Consider the following 20,403-nt stretch of genomic DNA (forward strand, 5'->3'; position numbering starts at 1 on the left):
TCTTGTTTGGACTTAGAAATTTGCAATTGAATACACGTTTACTTGCATTGCTCTATAGGATTCTCATCTACCTATATCTACATCCCCTCTTGTTTGGACTTAGAAATTTTCAATTGAATACACGTTGACTTGCATTGGTCTATAGGATTCTCATCTACCTATATCCACATCCCCTCTTGTTTGGACTAAGAAATTTTAATTGAATCCACGTTGACTTGCATTGGTCTATAGGATTCTCATCTACCTATATCCACATCCCCTCTTGTTTGGACTTAGAAATTTGCAATTGAATACACGTTTACTTGCATTGCTCTATAGGATTCTCATCTACCTATATCCACATCCCCTGTTGTTTGGACTTAGAAATTTTCAATTGAATACACGTTGACTTGCATTGGTCTATAGGATTCTCATCTACCTATATCCACATCCCCTCTTGTTTGGACTTAGAAATTTGCAATTGAATACACGTTGACTTGCATTGGTCTATAGGATTCTCATCTACCTATATCCACATCCCCTCTTGTTTGGACTTAGAAATTTTCAATTGAATACACGTTGACTTGCATTGGTCTATAGGATTCTCATCTACCTATATCTACATCCCCTCTTGTTTGGACTGTGAAATTTTCAATTGAATACACGTTGACTTGCATTGGTCTATAGGATTCTCATCTACCTATATCCACATCCCCTGTTGTTTGGACTTAGAAATTTTCAATTGAATACACGTTGACTTGCATTGGTCTATAGGATTCTCATCTACCTATATCCACATCCCCTCTTGTTTGGACTTAGAAATTTGCAATTGAATACACGTTGACTTGCATTGGTCTATAGGATTCTCATCTACCTATATCCACATCCCCTCTTGTTTGGACTTAGAAATGTTCAATTGAATACACGTTGACTTGCATTGGTCTATAGCATTCTGATCTACCTATATCCACATCCCCTCTTGTTTGGACTTAGAAATTTTCAATTGAATACACGTTGACTTGCATTGGTCTATAGGATTCTCATCTACCTATATCCACATCCCCTGTTGTTTGGACTTAGAAATTTTCAATTGAATACACGTTGACTTGCATTGGTCTATAGGATTCTCATCTACCTATATCTACATCCCCTCTTGTTTGGACTTAGAAATTTTCAATTGAATACACGTTGACTTGCATTGGTCTATAGGATGCTCATCTACCTATATCCATATCCCCTCTTGTTTGGACTTAGAAATTTTCAATTGAATACACGTTGACTTGCGTTGGTCTATAGGATTCTCATCTAACTATATCCACATCCCCTCTTGTTTGGACTTAGAAATTTTCAATTGAATCCACGTTGACTTGCATTGGTCTATAGGATTCTCATCTACCTATATCCACATCCCCTCTTGTTTGGACTTAGAAATTTTCAATTGAATACACGTTGACTTGCATTGGTCTATAGGATTCTCATCTACCTATATCCACATCCCCTGTTGTTTGGACTTAGAAATTTTCAATTGAATACACGTTGACTTGCATTGGTCTATAGGATTCTCATCTACCTATATCCACATCCCCTCTTGTTTGGACTTAGAAATTTTCAATTGAATACACGTTGACTTGCATTGGTCTATAGGATTCTCATCTACCTATATCCATATCCCCTCTTGTTTGGACTTAGAAATTTTCAATTGAATACACGTTGACTTGCATTGGTCTATAGGATTCTCATCTACCTATATCCATATCCCCTCTTGTTTGGACTTAGAAATTTTCAATTGAATCCACGTTGACTTGCATTGGTCTATAGGATTCTCATCTACCTATATCCACATCCCCTCTTGTTTGGACTTAGAAATTTTCAATTGAATACACGTTGACTTGCATTGCTCTATAGGATTCTGATCTACCTATATCCACATCCCCTCTTGTTTGGACTTAGAATTTTTCAATTGAATACACGTTGACTTGCATTGGTCTATAGGATTCTGATCTACCTATATCCACATCCCCTCTTGTTTGGACTTAGAATTTTTCAATTGAATACACGTTGACTTGCATTGGTCTATAGGATTCTGATCTACCTATATCCACATCCCCTCTTGTTTGGACTTAGAAATTTTCAATTGAATACACGTTGACTTGCATTGGTCTATAGGATTCTGATCTACCTATATCCACATCCCCTCTTGTTTGGACTTAGAAATTTTCAATTGAATACACGTTGACTTGCATTGGTCTATAGGATTCTGATCTACCTATATCCACATCCCCTCTTGTTTGGACTTAGAAATTTTCAATTGAATCCACGTTGACTTGCATTGGTCTATAGGATTCTGATCTACCTATATCCACATCCCCTCTTGTTTGGACTTAGAAATTTTCAATTGAATACACGTTGACTTGCATTGGTCTATAGGATTCTCATCTACCTATATCCACATCCCCTGTTGTTTGGACTTAGAAATTTTCAATTGAATACACGTTGACTTGCATTGGTCTATAGGATTCTCATATACCTATATCCACATCCAATCTATATATCCAAATATTAAAAATATATCCACATCCCCTCTATATATCCAAATATTAAAAATAAGGTTTTCATCATTAGACATTGTATTTTTTGTCCTGAAACAACATTTAAAGAGACCAGCAATAAAAGCGATGGACAGTATAAATTCTTCGATAAAGAATAAAATGCCATAACTTTGTGAATATCGCATGGATTTAAATAACATTTTTAGAAATAACAAACCTTAAAGCAATCCTTTGATGATATAATTTTATTTTTTGACGAATATTTAGTGAAATATTGATATTTAACTAATCTATCTATATATATCTGTGAAAGTGTCTGTGTATCTGTGTGTGTACATGTCCCTACGCAATAACTCTGTCAATTTTAAGCCTACAGACTCGAAATTTGATATACAGGGTACTGAGATTTGAGGAAAATCGATGTGATTGGTTTTGTGACAGAAATTTTGCGATTAAGGGGGTCAAAGTTCAACGATTTGACCTTTGAGAACTCTACCAAACTCCTCCGACAATTTTGGATCTAAACACATGAAATTTTAGATATAGGTTCTTTGGACATTGATCTAACTTAATAACTTTATTTGAGCCATAAACAATAAATTTTAAGGGGTCATAATAGGGGTCAAAGTTTAAAAAATTGACCGTTTTTTTTTTTTTTGTTTTGCTCAGCATACACCTCAAAACACCCGGGCAACGCCGGGCTGAAATGCTAGTCTGCAATAAAGTGATTCACACAGTTTATATAATATACATATAAGAAACTTAATTTTGTCATCGGTGAGTTTCTAATAGTATTTTGACACAGTTTATATTATTAAATTTCTTTGATGAAAAGATTAATTTTCTAGAATCGTTTTTCGTAATTTTTGGATGTGTTCAGTACTGCGACATGAAAATTCAGTAGATATCATTGGTTTCGCTTGAAATTCAATATTTCAATTTATTGCATAATAAAATAACAAAAAACGAAGTGAAATTTGAAAGGACAAAGGGAGGTAATTCATGTTTTCCTTCAAATTTTTAAATCTAAAATTGACGTTAGAAAATAGAAATTTGATTAAAAATACGTCGAGAGAGGAGGGAGGGAGGAGACGGAGTGCGTGAGACAGAGCGACATACAGAGAGAGGGGGACAGAGGAAGTAAGATAGACAATACACACAATAACCCTTATCCCCGAGTCGCTTCTGACCTCCATGTAAGCAAAAAAAAAAAAAAAAAATTTGACCATCGATGTGGAACGGTTAACATTTTTCCGGGAAAAATCAAACAGATCGCAATCGACGTTACAACCTTTTTTACCTTTTATGGAGTGTGTGTTACGTAGCTGCCTTTTCATTGGTTGATTTAAACTTGTTTGGTTTGAAGAGTGAAGGTGGGCGTGCTTTTCCGGTTGGTTTACATGCGCGCACGCACGCACGCACACACAGAGTAATACTTTGTGTTTGTGTGTATTGGTGTGTTTATGCGAGTATGTGTGTGTTTATGCGAGTGTGTGTGTGTGTGTGCTGAGTTAAACTTGTTTAGTTTGAAGAGTGAATGTGTGCATGTTTAAGTATTTGTGTGTGTGTGTTTATGCGAATGTGTGCTTCGTTTGTAAAAAGTTATAAAAAAATAATAAATAATTATATTTTAAATATATATATATATATATATATATATATATATATATATATATATATATACACATATATATGTGTGTATCGGATTTGTATCGTTAAGTTAGCAATTTGGTTTTCTTTTTTCAGTCCCGAAATTCCTATCAAGATGGAAAAAGCTATAACCAAAGACATTGAAAATCAGGTGAGAATTGTCTATTTTGATGGTATTATTTCTTTTTTTATTTTTGTTATATCTTATTATAAATTTTCATACTGTTTGTCTGTCTGTGTGACACGGTTTTTCTCCGCCTACAGGCAACCCACCCAGGTAAGTTAGGTACCGAAATGAAGCCACATTTTTAGTGCGTTCTCAATCTCTGTACCTATCTATATATATCTGTGGTCCTGGATATGACCTTACACTATATCCAGTGGTTAGGCCCCAGCTTGCAGGCTTTGGGGAGTGTGGAGCCACCCTTTAATTGCTATTTGCTCCCAGGTCCACTCTGACCCCTACTATTTTTTAATGTGTTTATAACAAAATCCCACTCCCAACCTTATTTTTAATTGTGCTAAGGGATCTCATATTTAAAGAGATATCCTCTCACTCTAGTTTTCCTTATGCTAAGGGATCATACATCCCCCACCATATTTTTCAATGTGCTAAGGGACGTTAACTTTAAAGTGACAATACTCTACTTTTTTTTCATTGTGGTAAGGGATCTTCCATTTAAAGTTATTTCTCCCTATCCTATTTTGCATTGTGCTAAGGGATCTTATATGTAATGTGACTTCCCCACCAAACCTATTTTTCAATGTGCTAAGGGATCTTACATTTAAAGTGACATCTCCCCACCCAATATTTTAATTTGAAAAGTGATCTCACATTTAAAGAAAAATCCCACATTCGACCTTATTTATCATTGTGCTAAGGGATCTTACTTTTAAAGTAACATGCCCTACTTTTTTTTTCATTTTGCTAAGGGATCTCACCTATAAAGTGACATACCTCTACTTTTTTATTGTGCTAAGAGATCTTACATTCAAAGTAACTTCCCCTATCCTATTTTTCATTGTGCTAAGGGATCATACATCAAGTGACATCCCTTCCACTCTATTTTTCAATGTGCTAAGGGATCTTACATTTAAAGTGACATTTTGCTGTATTTTTTTTTTTGTATGGTTGCAGAACTCAAATGTACATATATTAAAGCCTAAAACTGCACCGTTTGTTCATTTTCACCAGGATTTGACATGAATTTGAATTTAAAATTTCATTTATTTACAGTTTACGATTGAAAAACCTTTGGTCAAACCTAGATTTGAAGAAGGGCCAGAGAGGCTGATTAAAATGAACCAGACTCCTCCCGAGAATTCATCTGAAAGACTCTCTCCTGCTAGCCGACTGGTTCTTTCTCCCGAGCCGCAGCTAGTAGACGTTCAGCCCGATACAAAACTTCAGTCTGGGAATCCATTAGCCAAGAATGCTGGTCCTGGTCCAGTTCAGGAAAAAGACTCGGATGTTTTGCTGATGACCCCGAGCGATTTCCGGGTCTCAAAGGAGGCGACTGATGCTAATCTGCGGTTGGAAGTGCTCGAGACAAACAAGTTGTTATTGAATTACAAAACCCAACGAGAGAAATTAGCGTAAGTACATTGCATGTTTCAATTTAAACAAGGTGGCGGCAATTTCTTCACTTGCTAACGCGATTAAATTTTTTTTTTAATAATTCAGTAATATTTAGGTAATTTCGACTGCATAATTTGGAAGCTAACATTGTAATTTATTAGAATTGACAAAAAAAATCAATTAAAACCATTATTTTTTTTTTTATCTGAAAACTCCATTTATCGACTACAAAATCTCGTCCTAATAGTGCAGAAGCAGCAAATATTAAAATTGAAGCTAACATTTATTGTTATATATTTTTACAAATTAAGATCACTGAAAGAATACCTGAATATGTTGCAGTCATGGGAAACGAAAGATCCAGATATAGCGTCTATTGATGCTGAACTCTCACAGGTAAGGCAACGTTTCATAACATTTGGATTCTTCAGACTACTATTCATGTCTAAAATGGTTCCTCCCCAGTAAATTTAAAACAACAGAACCTTCTCTATTTTCATCATAATCGCTCTGACTCCCATCACGTCCCAATTTAAATCAATGGCCCTCGTCTTGGGAAGCTTCATGATTGACAAGTTCTTGTTGAGCCGTCCACATCAATAATCAAACTTCTACCCAAATACCATTAACCATTACTGCACTAACATCTTACATTCATTAACCCTTATCTTTGAGTGGACTTCGGACTTTGACTAAAATGGGGGGGGGATTTTGCCTCTTGCGTGTATATCTCATCCTGTGTGTCTCTTTGTATTTGTGAATGCAATTGCGATGCATATATATGCGATAAAGTTCACCATTTTTTTCTTTGTCGCTTGCAGCTGTACAAGATAACAAATCGAAGGCTTCCTTTAATTAATTAACGCTTGGCTTATTCTTCTATTTCTTGACAGTTCCGCATCTTGCTTTACTTCTATGCATCTTAGTGAAATCTCAACCGTGTCTGCTCTGTTCAAAATCGGAAACCAGACTGACTTGCATGCGAGAGAAAAGATATCCCCCTCTCTTTCTTTCATGCTCTTTCTTTCTTTCTTTCTTTCCACGTTTTCTTTCACACGAATCTGAATGACCCCAGCTACGGGCCCCCTTGCAAAACTTTAAAAACAAAAAAAAAACACTTGATTAGCTACAACCACTATATATGAATCCTCCTCACTCTCTATCTGCTGGCCTTCAAATCCAATGTAAACAAGTTCTTGTTGAGCCGTCCCCATAAATAATAAAAATTCTATCCAATTTATACCATTAACTATTACTGCACTAACACCTTACATACATTAACCCTTATCCTCGGGTGGTCTTCAGGCCTTGACTCACAAGTAGAATAAAATAATGGGGAGGGGGAGAATTTTGTCTCTTATGTGTATATCTCATTGTGTGGCTTATTCTTCTATTTCTTGGTAGTTCCACATGTTTCTTTAGTTCTATGAATCTTAGTGAAATCTCAACCATGTCTACTCCATTCAAAATCGGAAACCAGACTGACTTGCATGTGAGAGAAATATATATCTTCGTCTCTTTCTGTCATGGTCTCCCTTTCTTTCTTTCCATGTTTTCTTTCACACGAATCTGAATGAACCCAGCTACGAGCCATATATAACAAAGTTGTATTATCTTTTTAAATAAATAGAAGAAAAGCGTTTCAATACGAATATAATTACACACACAAAAAAAAAAGAATTTATAGGAGTGTAGATATTATGGATTTCGTTTTTCGGACTCATTTCCTCATCTTCGGTGTTTTTTTCACTACGCTTCGGCCGTATTATCCTTCAGCCTTCTTCAGGTGTATCTCAAACTCGCGAACTTTTATTTGAATTTCGAACCCAACCCTTTATTGTTACGGGGGTACCATGTTCTCGGTCCATTCAGGCCGTCCCTGCTGCTACCGCTTAATGCTGTTGCTGCTGCTGCTGCGTCTATCCCTGTCACTGCCATTGTGTTGTCACTGCCACTGCTTTCGCTCAGGATTGGACTCAGCACGTTGGAGACTTGCAATGTCTGTTCCAACGTCTTAGTCGCCTCGGCCATGAGTCACTAGGACGATGATGTATCAATTTTTGGCACATGGCCAAGGCGACTCAGACATTGGAACAGACATTGCAAGTCTCCACCTAACAACTTAATAGGTTACTTATGAAGTTTACGAACCGAAGATGGAGAACTTTATTTAGAAAGCCATTCTTAACATTTGGAGGGACTGATTTGTTAGAACTGTTCTAGACTTTCATCTAACAATTCTATAAATAACTGTTACCAAAGGCAAGATATTTTTGCTCATATCTATATATCTATAAACGTGAACATTCCCCTACGCAATAACTCTGTCAATTTTCAGTCTACAGACGCGAAATTTGATATATAGGGTACTGAAATTTGGGAAAATCTTTGTAATCCGTTTTCGGACAGAAATTTGGCTGTTAAGGGGTCAAAGTTCAACGATTTGACCTTTGAGAACTCTACCAAACTCCTCCGACAATTTTGGGTCTAAACAATTGAAATTTTAGATATAGTTTCCTTGGACATGGATTTAACTTAATAACTTGATTTGAGCCCAAAACAAATGTTCAGGGGTCATAATGGGGTTCAAAGTTTTTTTAAAAATTGACCGTTGCGATCTCTACCAAATTACTCAGACAATGTTTTGATCTAAACATTTGAAATTTTACATAAAGGGTATTCAGAGATAGGGCAAGCTTTTTAATCGGTTTGGATCAAAAATTTTTAGTTACCAATATATAAATTTATGTATGTATGTTTGCATGTCTGCCTAAAACTTTCGACAGAGGTGACGGATTTTTAACAGATCAGTATCGTTTTGAAGTTCAACCTTTCAGACGACAAATATAAAAAAAATGGCTAAAGATGTTAATAACTTCATCTTCAACTGGACACTTTTCTACAGGGGGGGGTGTCGCTTTTTTTCGCCAATATTTTCAAAAGTCATCCTTTCCTTTCGATTGTCTAGCTTTAATTTAAACATGTCACTTCTGGTTTGGCGGTGGGCGTTACAGCAAAGACGTCAGGTTTTTTTCCTGTTCTTTTCCTCCTTTGGGGTACGTGTTCAAACCTGTCTTCCTACTACCACTTTTTTTTTTTTTGCTCAACAAACACATCCAAACACCCGGGCAACGCCGGGCTGAAATGCTAGTCTACAATAAAATGATTGAATTTTTTGTTTATCTTCTCTTCCCTACAGACCGAGCAAGACATTGCCATCCTGAAGAAGTCCTTACACGAGCAGAAACAGCAGCTAAAAGGCAGAGTGGAGAAACTGACGCAGAATTCTTTGCAGCCGTGATTCTTGCGCATTTCCTGTTAATAAAATCATTTTCTAAATGTATTTTTTGTTTTATTTTGTTGACTCATTTACCCGAATGATAGGCACACACTAAACAGTGAAGCACGGGTTACACAATCACTAACCCCTCTTCTCCTGAGTCAACACGACTTGATTCCAGTGGCAAAGAGAAGTCCAGGTTGACTGAAAACAATAAACATCCTGAAGAAGTCCTTACACGAGCAGAAACAGCAGCTAAAAGAAACTTAAGCAGAATTCTTTGCACCCGTAATTCTTGCGCATTTACCGTTAATAAAATTATTTTCTTAAAATTTTTTTTTTGTCAACTCATTTGTCCGAATGCTGAGCAAAAGAAATAAAACGTACACATTGCCATGTTATAAGGTAATCAACTAGCATCTATGTAATGTTCACAACTTCCACTCGTTCGAACACTCTAGATTGTCATTGTACTCTCCCAAATTCGTAGTTAATTAGTTCTTAATTTCTTCCATTTCCGTGGCAATTGTTTGGTGGCCCTGAGGTAGAGGCTTGGCAAATTGAGCAAAAAAAAATAAATAAATAAATACATAAAATAAAATAACGGCTTCCATGTCCAAGGAACCTATATCTAAAATTTCAAGTGTTTAGACTCAAAATTGCCGGAGGAGTTTGGTAGAGTTCTCAATGGTATAACTTTGACCCCTTAACAGACAAATTTCTGGAGTATTCAAACGAGCGGAATTCGTTAACATTACAGACACACAGACAGACATACAGATAAGTTCATTTTTAAAGATATATAGATTATTTAATTATATATATATATATATTTAGAAGAGTAACTTATCTTTGGTATCTTTTGGTAACATTTACATATTATATATTTGTTTTGTATTTTTTTTTTTTTTTTCAAATTTTACGCTTTGTTGTCTTAACTCGGAAGGATTAACCTTAGAATTTCCACAGGTCTCATTAGTTAAAACGAATTATTTCGCAGTTCAAAGTGAAATCTGACTGACACAGGGTTTGCCATTTCCGGTTGTCGCCGCCGACAACGCTCTTATATTTACAATCGAAAGCGTCGCCAGGTTCGTTCGTCGCTGTGTCTGTGTGTGTAGGAGTGGGGGCAAAGTTGTAACATTCAATACATAAAATCAACAGCTTTAATTTCTATGAATCGTCATATCGGTGCGAAGTCGAGTGTCGGCGTTCTTGTCTCGTTGAAGGAGAAGTAAGTTTTTTTAACACAGTTGAGTTGGAAATGGATTTCTGCACGTGCATGGCTGGACGATAAGAATAACAATACAAATGACAACAATAATTATTATCTTCAAGTCTCTTCTTAAAGGGGCATTCGGCTACGAAGTTACAACTAGCTAATCGACACTCGACACTGTCAATGAGTTATGCGAAACAGACGGACTGTTCCGCTGTATCAAAGTTATTAAGTGTGGTTAGACTGAAACTCATCAAAGCCAGTAATCTAAGTTTCAACTAGCTAATAGACATTCGGCACTTTCAATGAGTTATGCGATCACCGCCACTTGTCCCAAAACGGACTGTTCCGCTGTATCACAGTTATTAAGGGTGGTTAGAGTGTAACACATCAGAGCCAGTAACCTAACTTACAACTAGCTAGTCAACATTCGACACTGTCATTGAGTTATGCGATACACTGCTAATTGTCCAGAGACGGACTGTTCTACTGTATCACAGTTGTAAAGGGTGGTTAGACTAAAACTCATAAGAGCCAGTAATCTAATTTACAACTAGCTTATCGACAGTAGACACTTTCACTGAGTTTACGTTGTCTTTGTGTGTGTGTGTGTGTGTGTGTGTGTGCTTCGTTAACATTCGGACTGTCCATTTTAAAATCGTTCGGGTATGCTGAAAACGAATATCACAAGGAAAATTAGCACAGACAAATAGTTTTCGAGATACTAATGCGTGTATTTTGAAATGTAAATCCCTGGCGACCATGTTTGAACAGGCGGCATATGAAAGGGGCCAACACTAAGTTTGTTCAGGTATGCTGAAAACGAATATCGCAAGGAAAATTAGCATAGTCTGACTATAGATTCACCATCAAAGTATTGAAATGTTTTTATTTTATTTTACAAAGGAATCACTGCCTATCAAGGCCCAGAGACCACTCGAGGGGTTAAAGAGTGTACAGTAGTCAATGGGACAATATCATAGTAATCGTTAGAAGTGTAAATTTGGTAATTCAGATTACTTAAGATGAACGGCTTATCAAGAACTTGTTTACATTCGACTTGAAGACGACGAATAAAAACTATACAGCTGAAAGAACTCGCGAAAAATATCATTTTAACGATGCCTTTCAACTCGTAAACTGCTTGTTTACATTTGTGTACATTTTTCGAAGATAATAAAAAGTGTAAAAAAAAAGCAAACCTTTAGAATCCTAAAAAGATCTCCCGGGAGCATTTTTGCAACATGAAAAATATACAAACCAAAATAAAGAGAGGAGGCAACCCTGCTCAAAAATATGGTTTATTACATCGCCTAAAAAAAGAAGAAGAATCGGGGGCTCCGTGGGGAAGTAAATTGTTTTCTTTTTTCTAACTTGGTTTTAAAAAGTTTTTATTGCTAACATTTATTTTCATGAACTCTAACCACACCTCACAACCCTAATCCGGCCGGTCGGGGAAAAAAGTTTTTATTTTTTTAAATTTTGGTGAATACGACAACACACATACGCACGCATGTACACACATACACACACACACACACGCACGCACACATAAGCATATCACTTGTCACCAAGCTAAAGAAGAGAGAGAGAGTGGGGGAAGGAGAGAAAGGATCGTACGTGCCGGGGTCAAACAGAAGTTAAATGAAATCGATTATAAATCGCTCGACAAAGTTGTGTCTGAACTTTTTATTCTATGAAACTTAAGATTAATAAAACGAAATAATCGTGACCCGTGTAAATTCCACGGCGAATATTTCGCATTCAAGAGAACAAAACGAAAAAGTAGTGAACAAATAAATATATAAGAAAATGAATGTTACCAAAGGCAAGATAAGTTACTCTTCTACCTACCTAGATCACATTTTTGTTGTTTTAACTTATTTTAAAACGTTTATTTAACACAGACAAAAGTAGCGCACGGTTTTAAGTTAGAACAATAAAGAAGTGTCTGACATGTTACACACATCTTGTGAGACTCGATAATCGCTCCAAACTCGAAAATTAAGCAAAATACTGGTAGGAACACATCCAATACATGTCAGCAAACGTTCGAACATGTTTTCTTTTTCACATTAGCGAAACACTTATCAGAGAAAAAGCGAAAATGAGAAGCAAACACAAATGAAGAAGTCGGTTTTTATCGTTGAGCACAAAAACAACAAAAAAAAGAGTATCTAATCTAATAGGCCCCGTGCGTGCTATAGGTCAATCCCCAACGTCTGTCCCATCGCCTCAGTGTTGCATCCCTGTTTACAAGTACTTTAATGGGATGTGCTCTGATGAACCCATAGCACTTATACCAGTGCCCGGAAAACTTGCCCCTTATGCTGAAAACGAATATCGCAAGGAAAATTAGCACAGACAGACGAATAGTTTTCGAGATATTAATGCGTGTATTTGGAAATGTAAATCACTGGCGACCATGTTTGAGCAGGCGGTGTATGAAAGGGGCCAACTCTCAGTTTGTTCATGTATGCTGAAAACGAATATCGCAAGGAAAATTAGCAGAGACAAATAGTTTTGGAGCTAGTTTTATTAATGCGTGTATTTTGAAATGTAAATCACTGGCGACCCTGTTTGAACAGTTTAACCAGGCGGTGTATGAAAGGGGCCAACCCTCAGTTTGTTCAGGTATGCTGAAAACGAATATCGCAAGGAAAATTAGCAGAGACAAATAGTTTTTGAGCTAGTTTTATTATTACGTGTATTTTTAAATATAAATCACTGGCGACCATGTTTGAACAGGCGGCATATGAGGGGGGCCAACCCTCAGTTTGTTCAGGTATGCTGAAAACGAATATCGTAAGGAAATTAGCAGAGACAAATAGTGTTGGAGCTAGTTTTATTAATGCGTGCATTTTGAAATGAAAAGGAAAACTAGCACATCAAAGTATTGAAATATCTTTTGTTTTACAAAGGGATCACTACTTATCAAGGCCCAGAGACCACTCGAGGGTTTAAAGAGTGTGCAGTAGTCAATGGGACAATATCATAGTAATCGTTAGAAGTATAAATTTTGTAAATTGGATTCCTTAAGAGGAACGGCTTATCAAGAACTTGTTTACATTGGACTTGAAGAGGACGAAATAAAAATATAAAATGAAAAGAACTCGCTACAAATATTTTAACGATGCCTTTCAACTCGTAAACTGATTGTTTACATTTGTGTACATTTTTCGAAGATAATAAAAAGTGTAAAAAAAAGTAAACGTTTAGAATCCTAAAAAAATCTCCCGGAAGCATTTTTGCAACATAAAAAATATACAAACCAAAATAAAGAGAGGAGGAAACCTACTCAAAAATATGGTTTATTACATCGCCTAAAAAAAAGAAGAATCGGGGCCTCCAATAATACGATAATTTGGTGGGGAAGCAAATTGTGTTCATTTTTCTAACTTAGTTTTAAAAAGTTTTTATTGCTAACATTTATTTTCATGAACTCTAACCACACCTCACAACCCTAATCCGGCCGGTCGGGAAAAAGTTTTTATTTTTTTAAATTTTGTTGAAACCGACGAAATGAATTTCAATTTAAACTTCGTTTGACGTTGGCACGTCGCACGCACGCACGCACACACACGCACGCACACACACACGCACACACACACACACACACACACACACACACACACACACACACGCACGCACACATAAGCATTCGCTTGTCAGCAAGCTAAAGAAAAGAGAAAGTGGGTGAAGGAGAGAAAGGGTCGTGTTCTCTGCACTGCACGTGCCGGGGTCAAACGTAAGTTTTAAAAAATGGCTCGACAAAGTTGTGTCTGAACTTTTAATTCTATGAAACTTAAGATTAATAAAACGAAATAATCGTGACCCGTGGAAATTCTACAGCGAATATTTCGCATTCAATAAGAACAAAACGAAAAAGTAGTGAACAAATAAATATATGAGAAAATGTTGTTTTAACTTATTTTAAAACGTTTATTTAACACAAACAAAAGTAGCGCACAGTTTTAAGTTAGAACAATAAATAAGTGTCTGATATTTTACAGTCATCTTGTGACACTCGACAATCGCTCCAAACTCGAAAATTAAGCAAAATACTGGTAGCAAAGCAACACATCCAATAAATGTCAGCAAACGTTCGAACATGTTTTCTTTTTCACATTAGCGAAACTCTTATTAGAGCAAAAGTTAAAATGAGAAGCAAACACAAATGAAGAAGTCGGTTTTTATCGTTGAGCACAAAAACAAAAACAAAAAGAGTATCTAATCTAATAGGCCCCGTGCGTGCTATAGGCCAATCTCCAAAGTCTGTCCCATCGCCTCAGTGTTGCATCCCTGTTTACAAGTACTTTAATGAGATGTGCTCTCATGAATCCATAGCACTTATACCAGTGCCCGGAAAACTTGTCCCGGGAAAACTCGTCTCCGGAAAAACCGTACCCGGAAAACTCGTACTGTTCAGTTTGTTCAGGTATGCTGAAAACGAATATCGCAAGGTAAATTAGCAGAGAAAAATAGTTTTGGAGCTAGTTTTATTAATGCGTGTATTGTGAAATGTAAATCACTGGCGACCATGTTTGAACAGGCGGCATATGAAAGGGGCCAACCCTCAGTTTGTTCAGGTATGCTGAAAACGAATATCGCAAAGAAAATTGACAGAGAAAGACAGACTACTAGTTTTTGAGCTAGTTTTATTATTACGTGTATTTTTAAATATAAATCACTGGCGACCATGTTTGAACAGGCGGCATATGAAAGAGGCCAACCCTCAGTTTGTTCAGGTATGCTGAAAACGAATATCGCAAGGAAAATTGGCAGAGACAGACAGACAGACTACTAGTTTTGGAGCTAGTTTTATTAATGCGTGTATTTTGAAATGTAAATCCCTGGCGAGCATGTTTGAACAGGCGGCATATGAAAGGGGCCAACCCTCAGTTTGTTCAGGTATGCTGAATACGAATATCGCAAGGAAAATTAGCACAGACAGAAAGACTACTAGTTTTCGAGCTAGTTTTATTAATGCGTGTATTTTGAAATGTAAATCACTGGCGACCATGTTTGAACAGGCGGCATATGAAAGGGGCCAAGCCTCTGTTTGTTTAGGTATGCTGAAAACGAATATCGCAAGGAAAATTAGCAGAGAAAGACAAATAGTTTTCGAGATATTATTGTTTGTATTTTTAAATATAAATGCATAAACACACACATACACACACACTTTCATAAACACACACACTCGCATAAACATACACATACACAGACACACACGTACACACAAATACACACCAACACAAATCAACTTTCCGTTAAAAACTGTCATGAGCTGGGGAGGGGTGGGTGGCATTAGTGTCAAGCGAATTTGAAAGTTAACGAAATGGATTTCATTTCAACTTCGTTTGCCAATTCCCCTTCCCTTCGCCCACTCCCCCCCACCTGCCTATCTCTCTCTCTCTCTCTCTCTCTCTCTCTCTCTCTCTCTCTCTCTCTCTCTCTCTCTCGCTTCTCCGTGTCCTTATATATAGACAGACAGAGAGGGAAAAGGGGGGGGAGAGACCGAAAGAGACAGCTCTCGTCCACCAACGACGCACACACCCACATACACACACACTTGCATTAACACACACATATACAGACGCACACACGTCTACATTCACTCTTCAAACTTGTGGGAACATGCCAACCGGATGCTAACATCTCCAGCGTAGAGACAAAATAAAAAAATCTTCGTTTGCACATGGCTCCACGCATCGCTTCCGTTTGGAAAAAGAAAAATAAGAAACCATAAAAAGAATTATGAACCAATGGCAGAGCTCCCCGCCGAAAATAAAGGCCTGAAATATGACAGCCGCTGGGAGCCGGTTTACGACTATAAAACGAGGGGACCAGAAAGAAGAAGAACAGAAGAAAAGAGATTCGCCCAGCTGTGTCAGTGAACGCACGGACATTCTTCCACCCGACCTACAAAAAAAAAGAAGAAGAACACAGGAGGCGAAAACGCCGCGCTGCCAGGTTGATAAATCGCTCTCCAGTTAAAAGCCTGATACATATCACCGAAGTAGCACGACTGGCCGCCACTTACCACCCCCGTCGTCTGAAAAGATAACCGCCGCCCTGCCGCTGCTTTATTTTTGCCTATTTCTCTGATGTCAAACAAATTTAAGGTATTTATATTTTCCTCATTTCAAAGTAGACGACGCATTTATTTAAGGTGTGTAAACTGCACGAGTGTTCAAATGAACGTTGTTACTATGCGCACAGTTCATAAACAAGTCGAATTTCTTTTCAAATTTCGACACTTGTGTAGTTTACACGATTTTCACGTTTAACGTCTTTTTATATTTAATTTTATATTTTATTATACAAAATACTGTTAGAAACCCAGCCAATAAAAATTACCGTGACAATTGTGCAGTTTATAGACCATACTTTTCTTGGATAAAATATTTTTAATTTAAATCTAAATTAACGTCTTTTAATTTAATTTGTTAGATGAAAGTATATATATAATATTATTAAGGCCGGTCGATAAACTGTAGAATTACCGTGAGAATTGTGCAGTTTATAAACCGTGCTGTTCTTGGAAAAAATATTTTAAATTTAAATCTAAATTAACGTCTTTTTTTTTAATTTGTTAGGTGAAAGTATATATATAATATTATTAAGGCCGGTCATTAAACTATAGAATTACCGTGACAATTGTGCAGTTTATATACCGTGCTGTTCTTGGAAAAAATATTTTAAATTTAAATCTAAATTAACGTCTTTTTTTTTTTAATTTGTTAGATGAAAACATGTATATAATATTATTTAAGGGTGGTCGATAAACTATAGAATTACCGTGACAATTGTGCAGTTTATAAACCGTGCTTTTGCTGGAAAAATATTTTTAATTTAAATCTCAATTAACGTCTTTTTTTTTTAAATTTGTTAGGTGAAAGCATACATATAATATTATTTAAGGGTGGTCAATAAACTATAGAATTACCGTGACAATTGTGCAGTTTATAAACCGTGCTGTTCTGGGGAAAAAATATTAAAATTTAAATCTAAATTAACGTCTTTTTTTAAAATTTGTTAGGTGAAAGCATACATATAATATTATTTAAGGGTGGTCGATAAACTATAGAATTACCGTGACAATTGTGCAGTTTATAAACCGTGCTGTTCTGGGGAAAAAATATTAAAATTTAAATCTAAATTAACGTCTTTTTTTTTAATTTGTTAGGTGAAAGCATACATATAATATTATTTAAGGGTGGTCGATAAACTATAGAATTACCGTGACAATTGTGCAGTTTATAAACCGTGCTTTTGCTGGAAAAAATATTTTTAATTTAAATCTCAATTAACGTCTTTTGTTTAAATTTGTTAGGTGAAAGCATACATATAATATTATTTAAGGGTGGTCGATAGACTATAGAATTACCGTGACAATTGTGCAGTTTATAAACCGTGCTGTTCTAGGGAAAAAATATTAAAATTTAAATCTAAATTAACGTCTTTTTTTTAAATTTGTTAGGTGAAAGCATACATATAATATTATTTAAGGGTGGTCGATAGACTATAGAATTACCGTGACAATTGTGCAGTTTATAAACCGTGCTGTTCTGGGGAAAAAATATTAAAATTTAAATCTAAATTAACGTCTTTTTTTTAAATTTGTTAGGTGAAAGCATACATATAATATTATTTAAGGGTGGTCGATAAACTATAGAATTACCGTGACAATTGTGCAGTTTATAAACCGTGCTGTTCTGGGAAAAAAATATTAAAATTTTAATCTAAATTAACGTCTTTTTTTTTTAATTTGTTAGGTGAGAGTATACATATAATATTATTTAAGGGTGGTCGATAAACTATAGAATTACCGTGACAATTGTGCAGTTTATAAACCGTGCTGTTCTTGGATAAAATATTTTTAATTTAAATCTAAATTAACGTCTTTTTTTTAAATTTGTTAGATGAAAGCATGTATATAATATTATTTAAGGGCGGTCCATAAACTGTAGAATTACCGTGACAATTGTGCAGTTTATAAACCGTTCTTTTTTTGGATAAAATACTGGATGTGTATTTTCCCCCCTAAAGTCCAACCCTATCCTCACCGTGGTAGGGGGGTGTAACGTTGTAGTTTAACAGCTACACGGCTAAATGGGCTCTGGCAAAAAAAAAAAAAAAAAAATCCAGAAAATGTCGGCATTAGTTTGTTGCGTCCGTCATCTGGTCGTCTTTTTATACGCTTGCATGTGGCGAGCAAAAAGGCGTGATGGGGGCAGGCTGAAAGGAGAACAATACCCGAAAGATGTAAACCGAACGAAAGAGAAAAATGGGCCTCCCTGCAAGGCCCCGTGTTCTCCCCAGCCTGCTCCCAGTTTCCCCGACTTTGCATGCAACTGGTTTTGAGCTTTTGGAAAGCTCTTTTCTCAGTGTCGGGGTGTTGACTCCACTTCCAAGTTAACAAATAGCTGCAAGTCTGGGTACGGTCCGATTGGTTCCGAAGCTCTTCCGCTGTGAGGTGCGCTTTCGAATCTCCCGAAGGGGGCTACCCTCTAAGCAGGCGACACGTGCTCGTGTTACTATGTAATGCAGGCTTGCCTCGACTCGACTAAGGACGACTAGAGTTCGACTAGATTGTGTGCTCACAAGCCGCTTTAAGGCCGCTTTTATTATTCCTACTGTCTAGGAACTCCGAAACGGTATGGTAGTGCAATTATATATGACCGTCCTCCAATACGAAATGGTAGTGCAATTATATATGACGGTCCTCCGATATGATAGTAGGAATGCCAGTTTTGTGAGCGATCATCGCCGTCTTATGAACACAAACTAGTGGTCTCTTTACGAATCCTGTTGGGTAGAGAGAACACCTCTGTTTTCTGCTCCGCCTGTTATTCTGAGTAGAAACCGCTTTTTAGGAGATGTTCGCAGCAAAGCTTGTTTTTATATAGTGCCCCTCCTTTCGGGAGTTCATCACCTCGCTGCCCAGACGAGAGCTTTCTCCGGTGGAACCTCTTTTTTTTTTCTTTTTTTTATTTTACTTTCCAGTTTAATGGCGAACGAACAGTCACCAGCAAGTGGTCTGCACCGACAGGAAGATGAGTATAGTATCACCCTTTCTTCTTTTTATTTCGATTTCAGTCTTTGTGATTTGATAATTTAATTTAACTGTTTCCATTGTTCCAGCTTTTACACAGCAGTAGATTATCAACACTATAAATATCATCTCTTTTTTATAGATTGGAACAAGCAATGAAACCTAGCAGCATCACCGTTCCTGTCTGCCACATGTCTTGTGCACTTTGAATCCAGTATTTCTTTCTTTGCGTTCAAGCACATCTGGGTACAATCAAACTGCGTATGATGTATGTCTATCTGTTTCTTCCAACATTAGCATCTCGAAGTCTTGGCAGCAATCATTGTCATAGAAGTAGAGTAAGTATTCTTTTTCTTTCCTTCTGTGTGTATATCTTTATAATTTCAGGTACTCCTCTTGATCATGATGGAATTCTACTATCAGCTATTGTGAGAATTATGTGCATTGGAAAAAACAACTGAATCCAGCAGCATCACCTATCCTAGCTACCACATGTTTCCTGTAGTTACAGAAGTCCTCAAGTAAGTGTTTCTTTCTTTGTGTACATGCACATCTGGGTACAATCAAATTCTAAACTATTAGCTTTATTTAAATGAATGCAGTTCTGCTTGTATTTCTTCTCATCAGCTAACTTATGCAACTACAAAAAAAAAGTAGTACATGGGTGTTTGATCATAACCAGAAAGTTAAATATATCATTAAAAAAAAAAAGTTTTTAAATTATTAAAAAAAAGAAGTTTTTAAATTATTAAAAGGAAAAAAATCATCACAGTAAAAATTATATATATGTAACAAAGAACACAAACAAACATGAAATTGCCATGAGTTTCAGCAAGAAGCAGAAAAGAGAAAAAGTGGAGATAACACCTGGAAAGTAACAGGTAAGAATTTTCTTTATTTCTTATCTCAACTAGTGCATAGATTTTTTTCAAATATACATTAAAAAAAATTACCCAAGTCAAACAATTGATGGAAAAACTAAGCATTAAAGTTCAATTAAGCATAAAAAAAATAAATTCTAATAATTATGTAATCTATATACAAATTGTCTCCCTTGAATATATATATATATACATATTCAAGGGA

General features: G+C 36.3%; 1 protein-coding gene across 1 annotated transcript; it reads left to right on the forward strand.

The window, feature by feature from the left end:
• The first annotated feature begins 4,268 nt into the window (after positions 1–4,268).
• LOC145270942 (uncharacterized) lies at positions 4,269–9,100 on the forward strand. Its single transcript, XM_080126488.1, has 4 exons — positions 4,269–4,329; positions 5,416–5,774; positions 6,069–6,153; positions 8,957–9,100. The coding sequence occupies exons 1-4, from the start codon at positions 4,294–4,296 to the stop codon at positions 9,056–9,058; spliced, it is 582 nt and encodes a 193-aa protein (XP_079982614.1). The 5' UTR covers positions 4,269–4,293; the 3' UTR covers positions 9,059–9,100.
• Positions 9,101–20,403: the final 11,303 nt, after the last annotated feature.

Source organism: Euprymna scolopes, chromosome 46 (assembly GCF_053919585.1).
Source record: "Euprymna scolopes isolate OS-2025 chromosome 46, ASM5391958v1, whole genome shotgun sequence".
Lineage (NCBI taxonomy): Eukaryota > Metazoa > Mollusca > Cephalopoda > Sepiida > Sepiolidae > Euprymna > Euprymna scolopes.

Excerpts from the sequence above, each read along its gene's own strand:
- LOC145270942 (XM_080126488.1), top strand. The coding sequence starts at position 4,294 with ATGGAAAAAGCTATAACCAAAGACATTGAAAATCAG. Across the intron at positions 4,330-5,415 it reads CCAAAGACATTGAAAATCAG|TTTACGATTGAAAAACCTTT; the intron begins GTGAGAATTGTC and ends ATTTATTTACAG. Across the intron at positions 6,154-8,956 it reads TTGATGCTGAACTCTCACAG|ACCGAGCAAGACATTGCCAT; the intron begins GTAAGGCAACGT and ends TCTTCCCTACAG.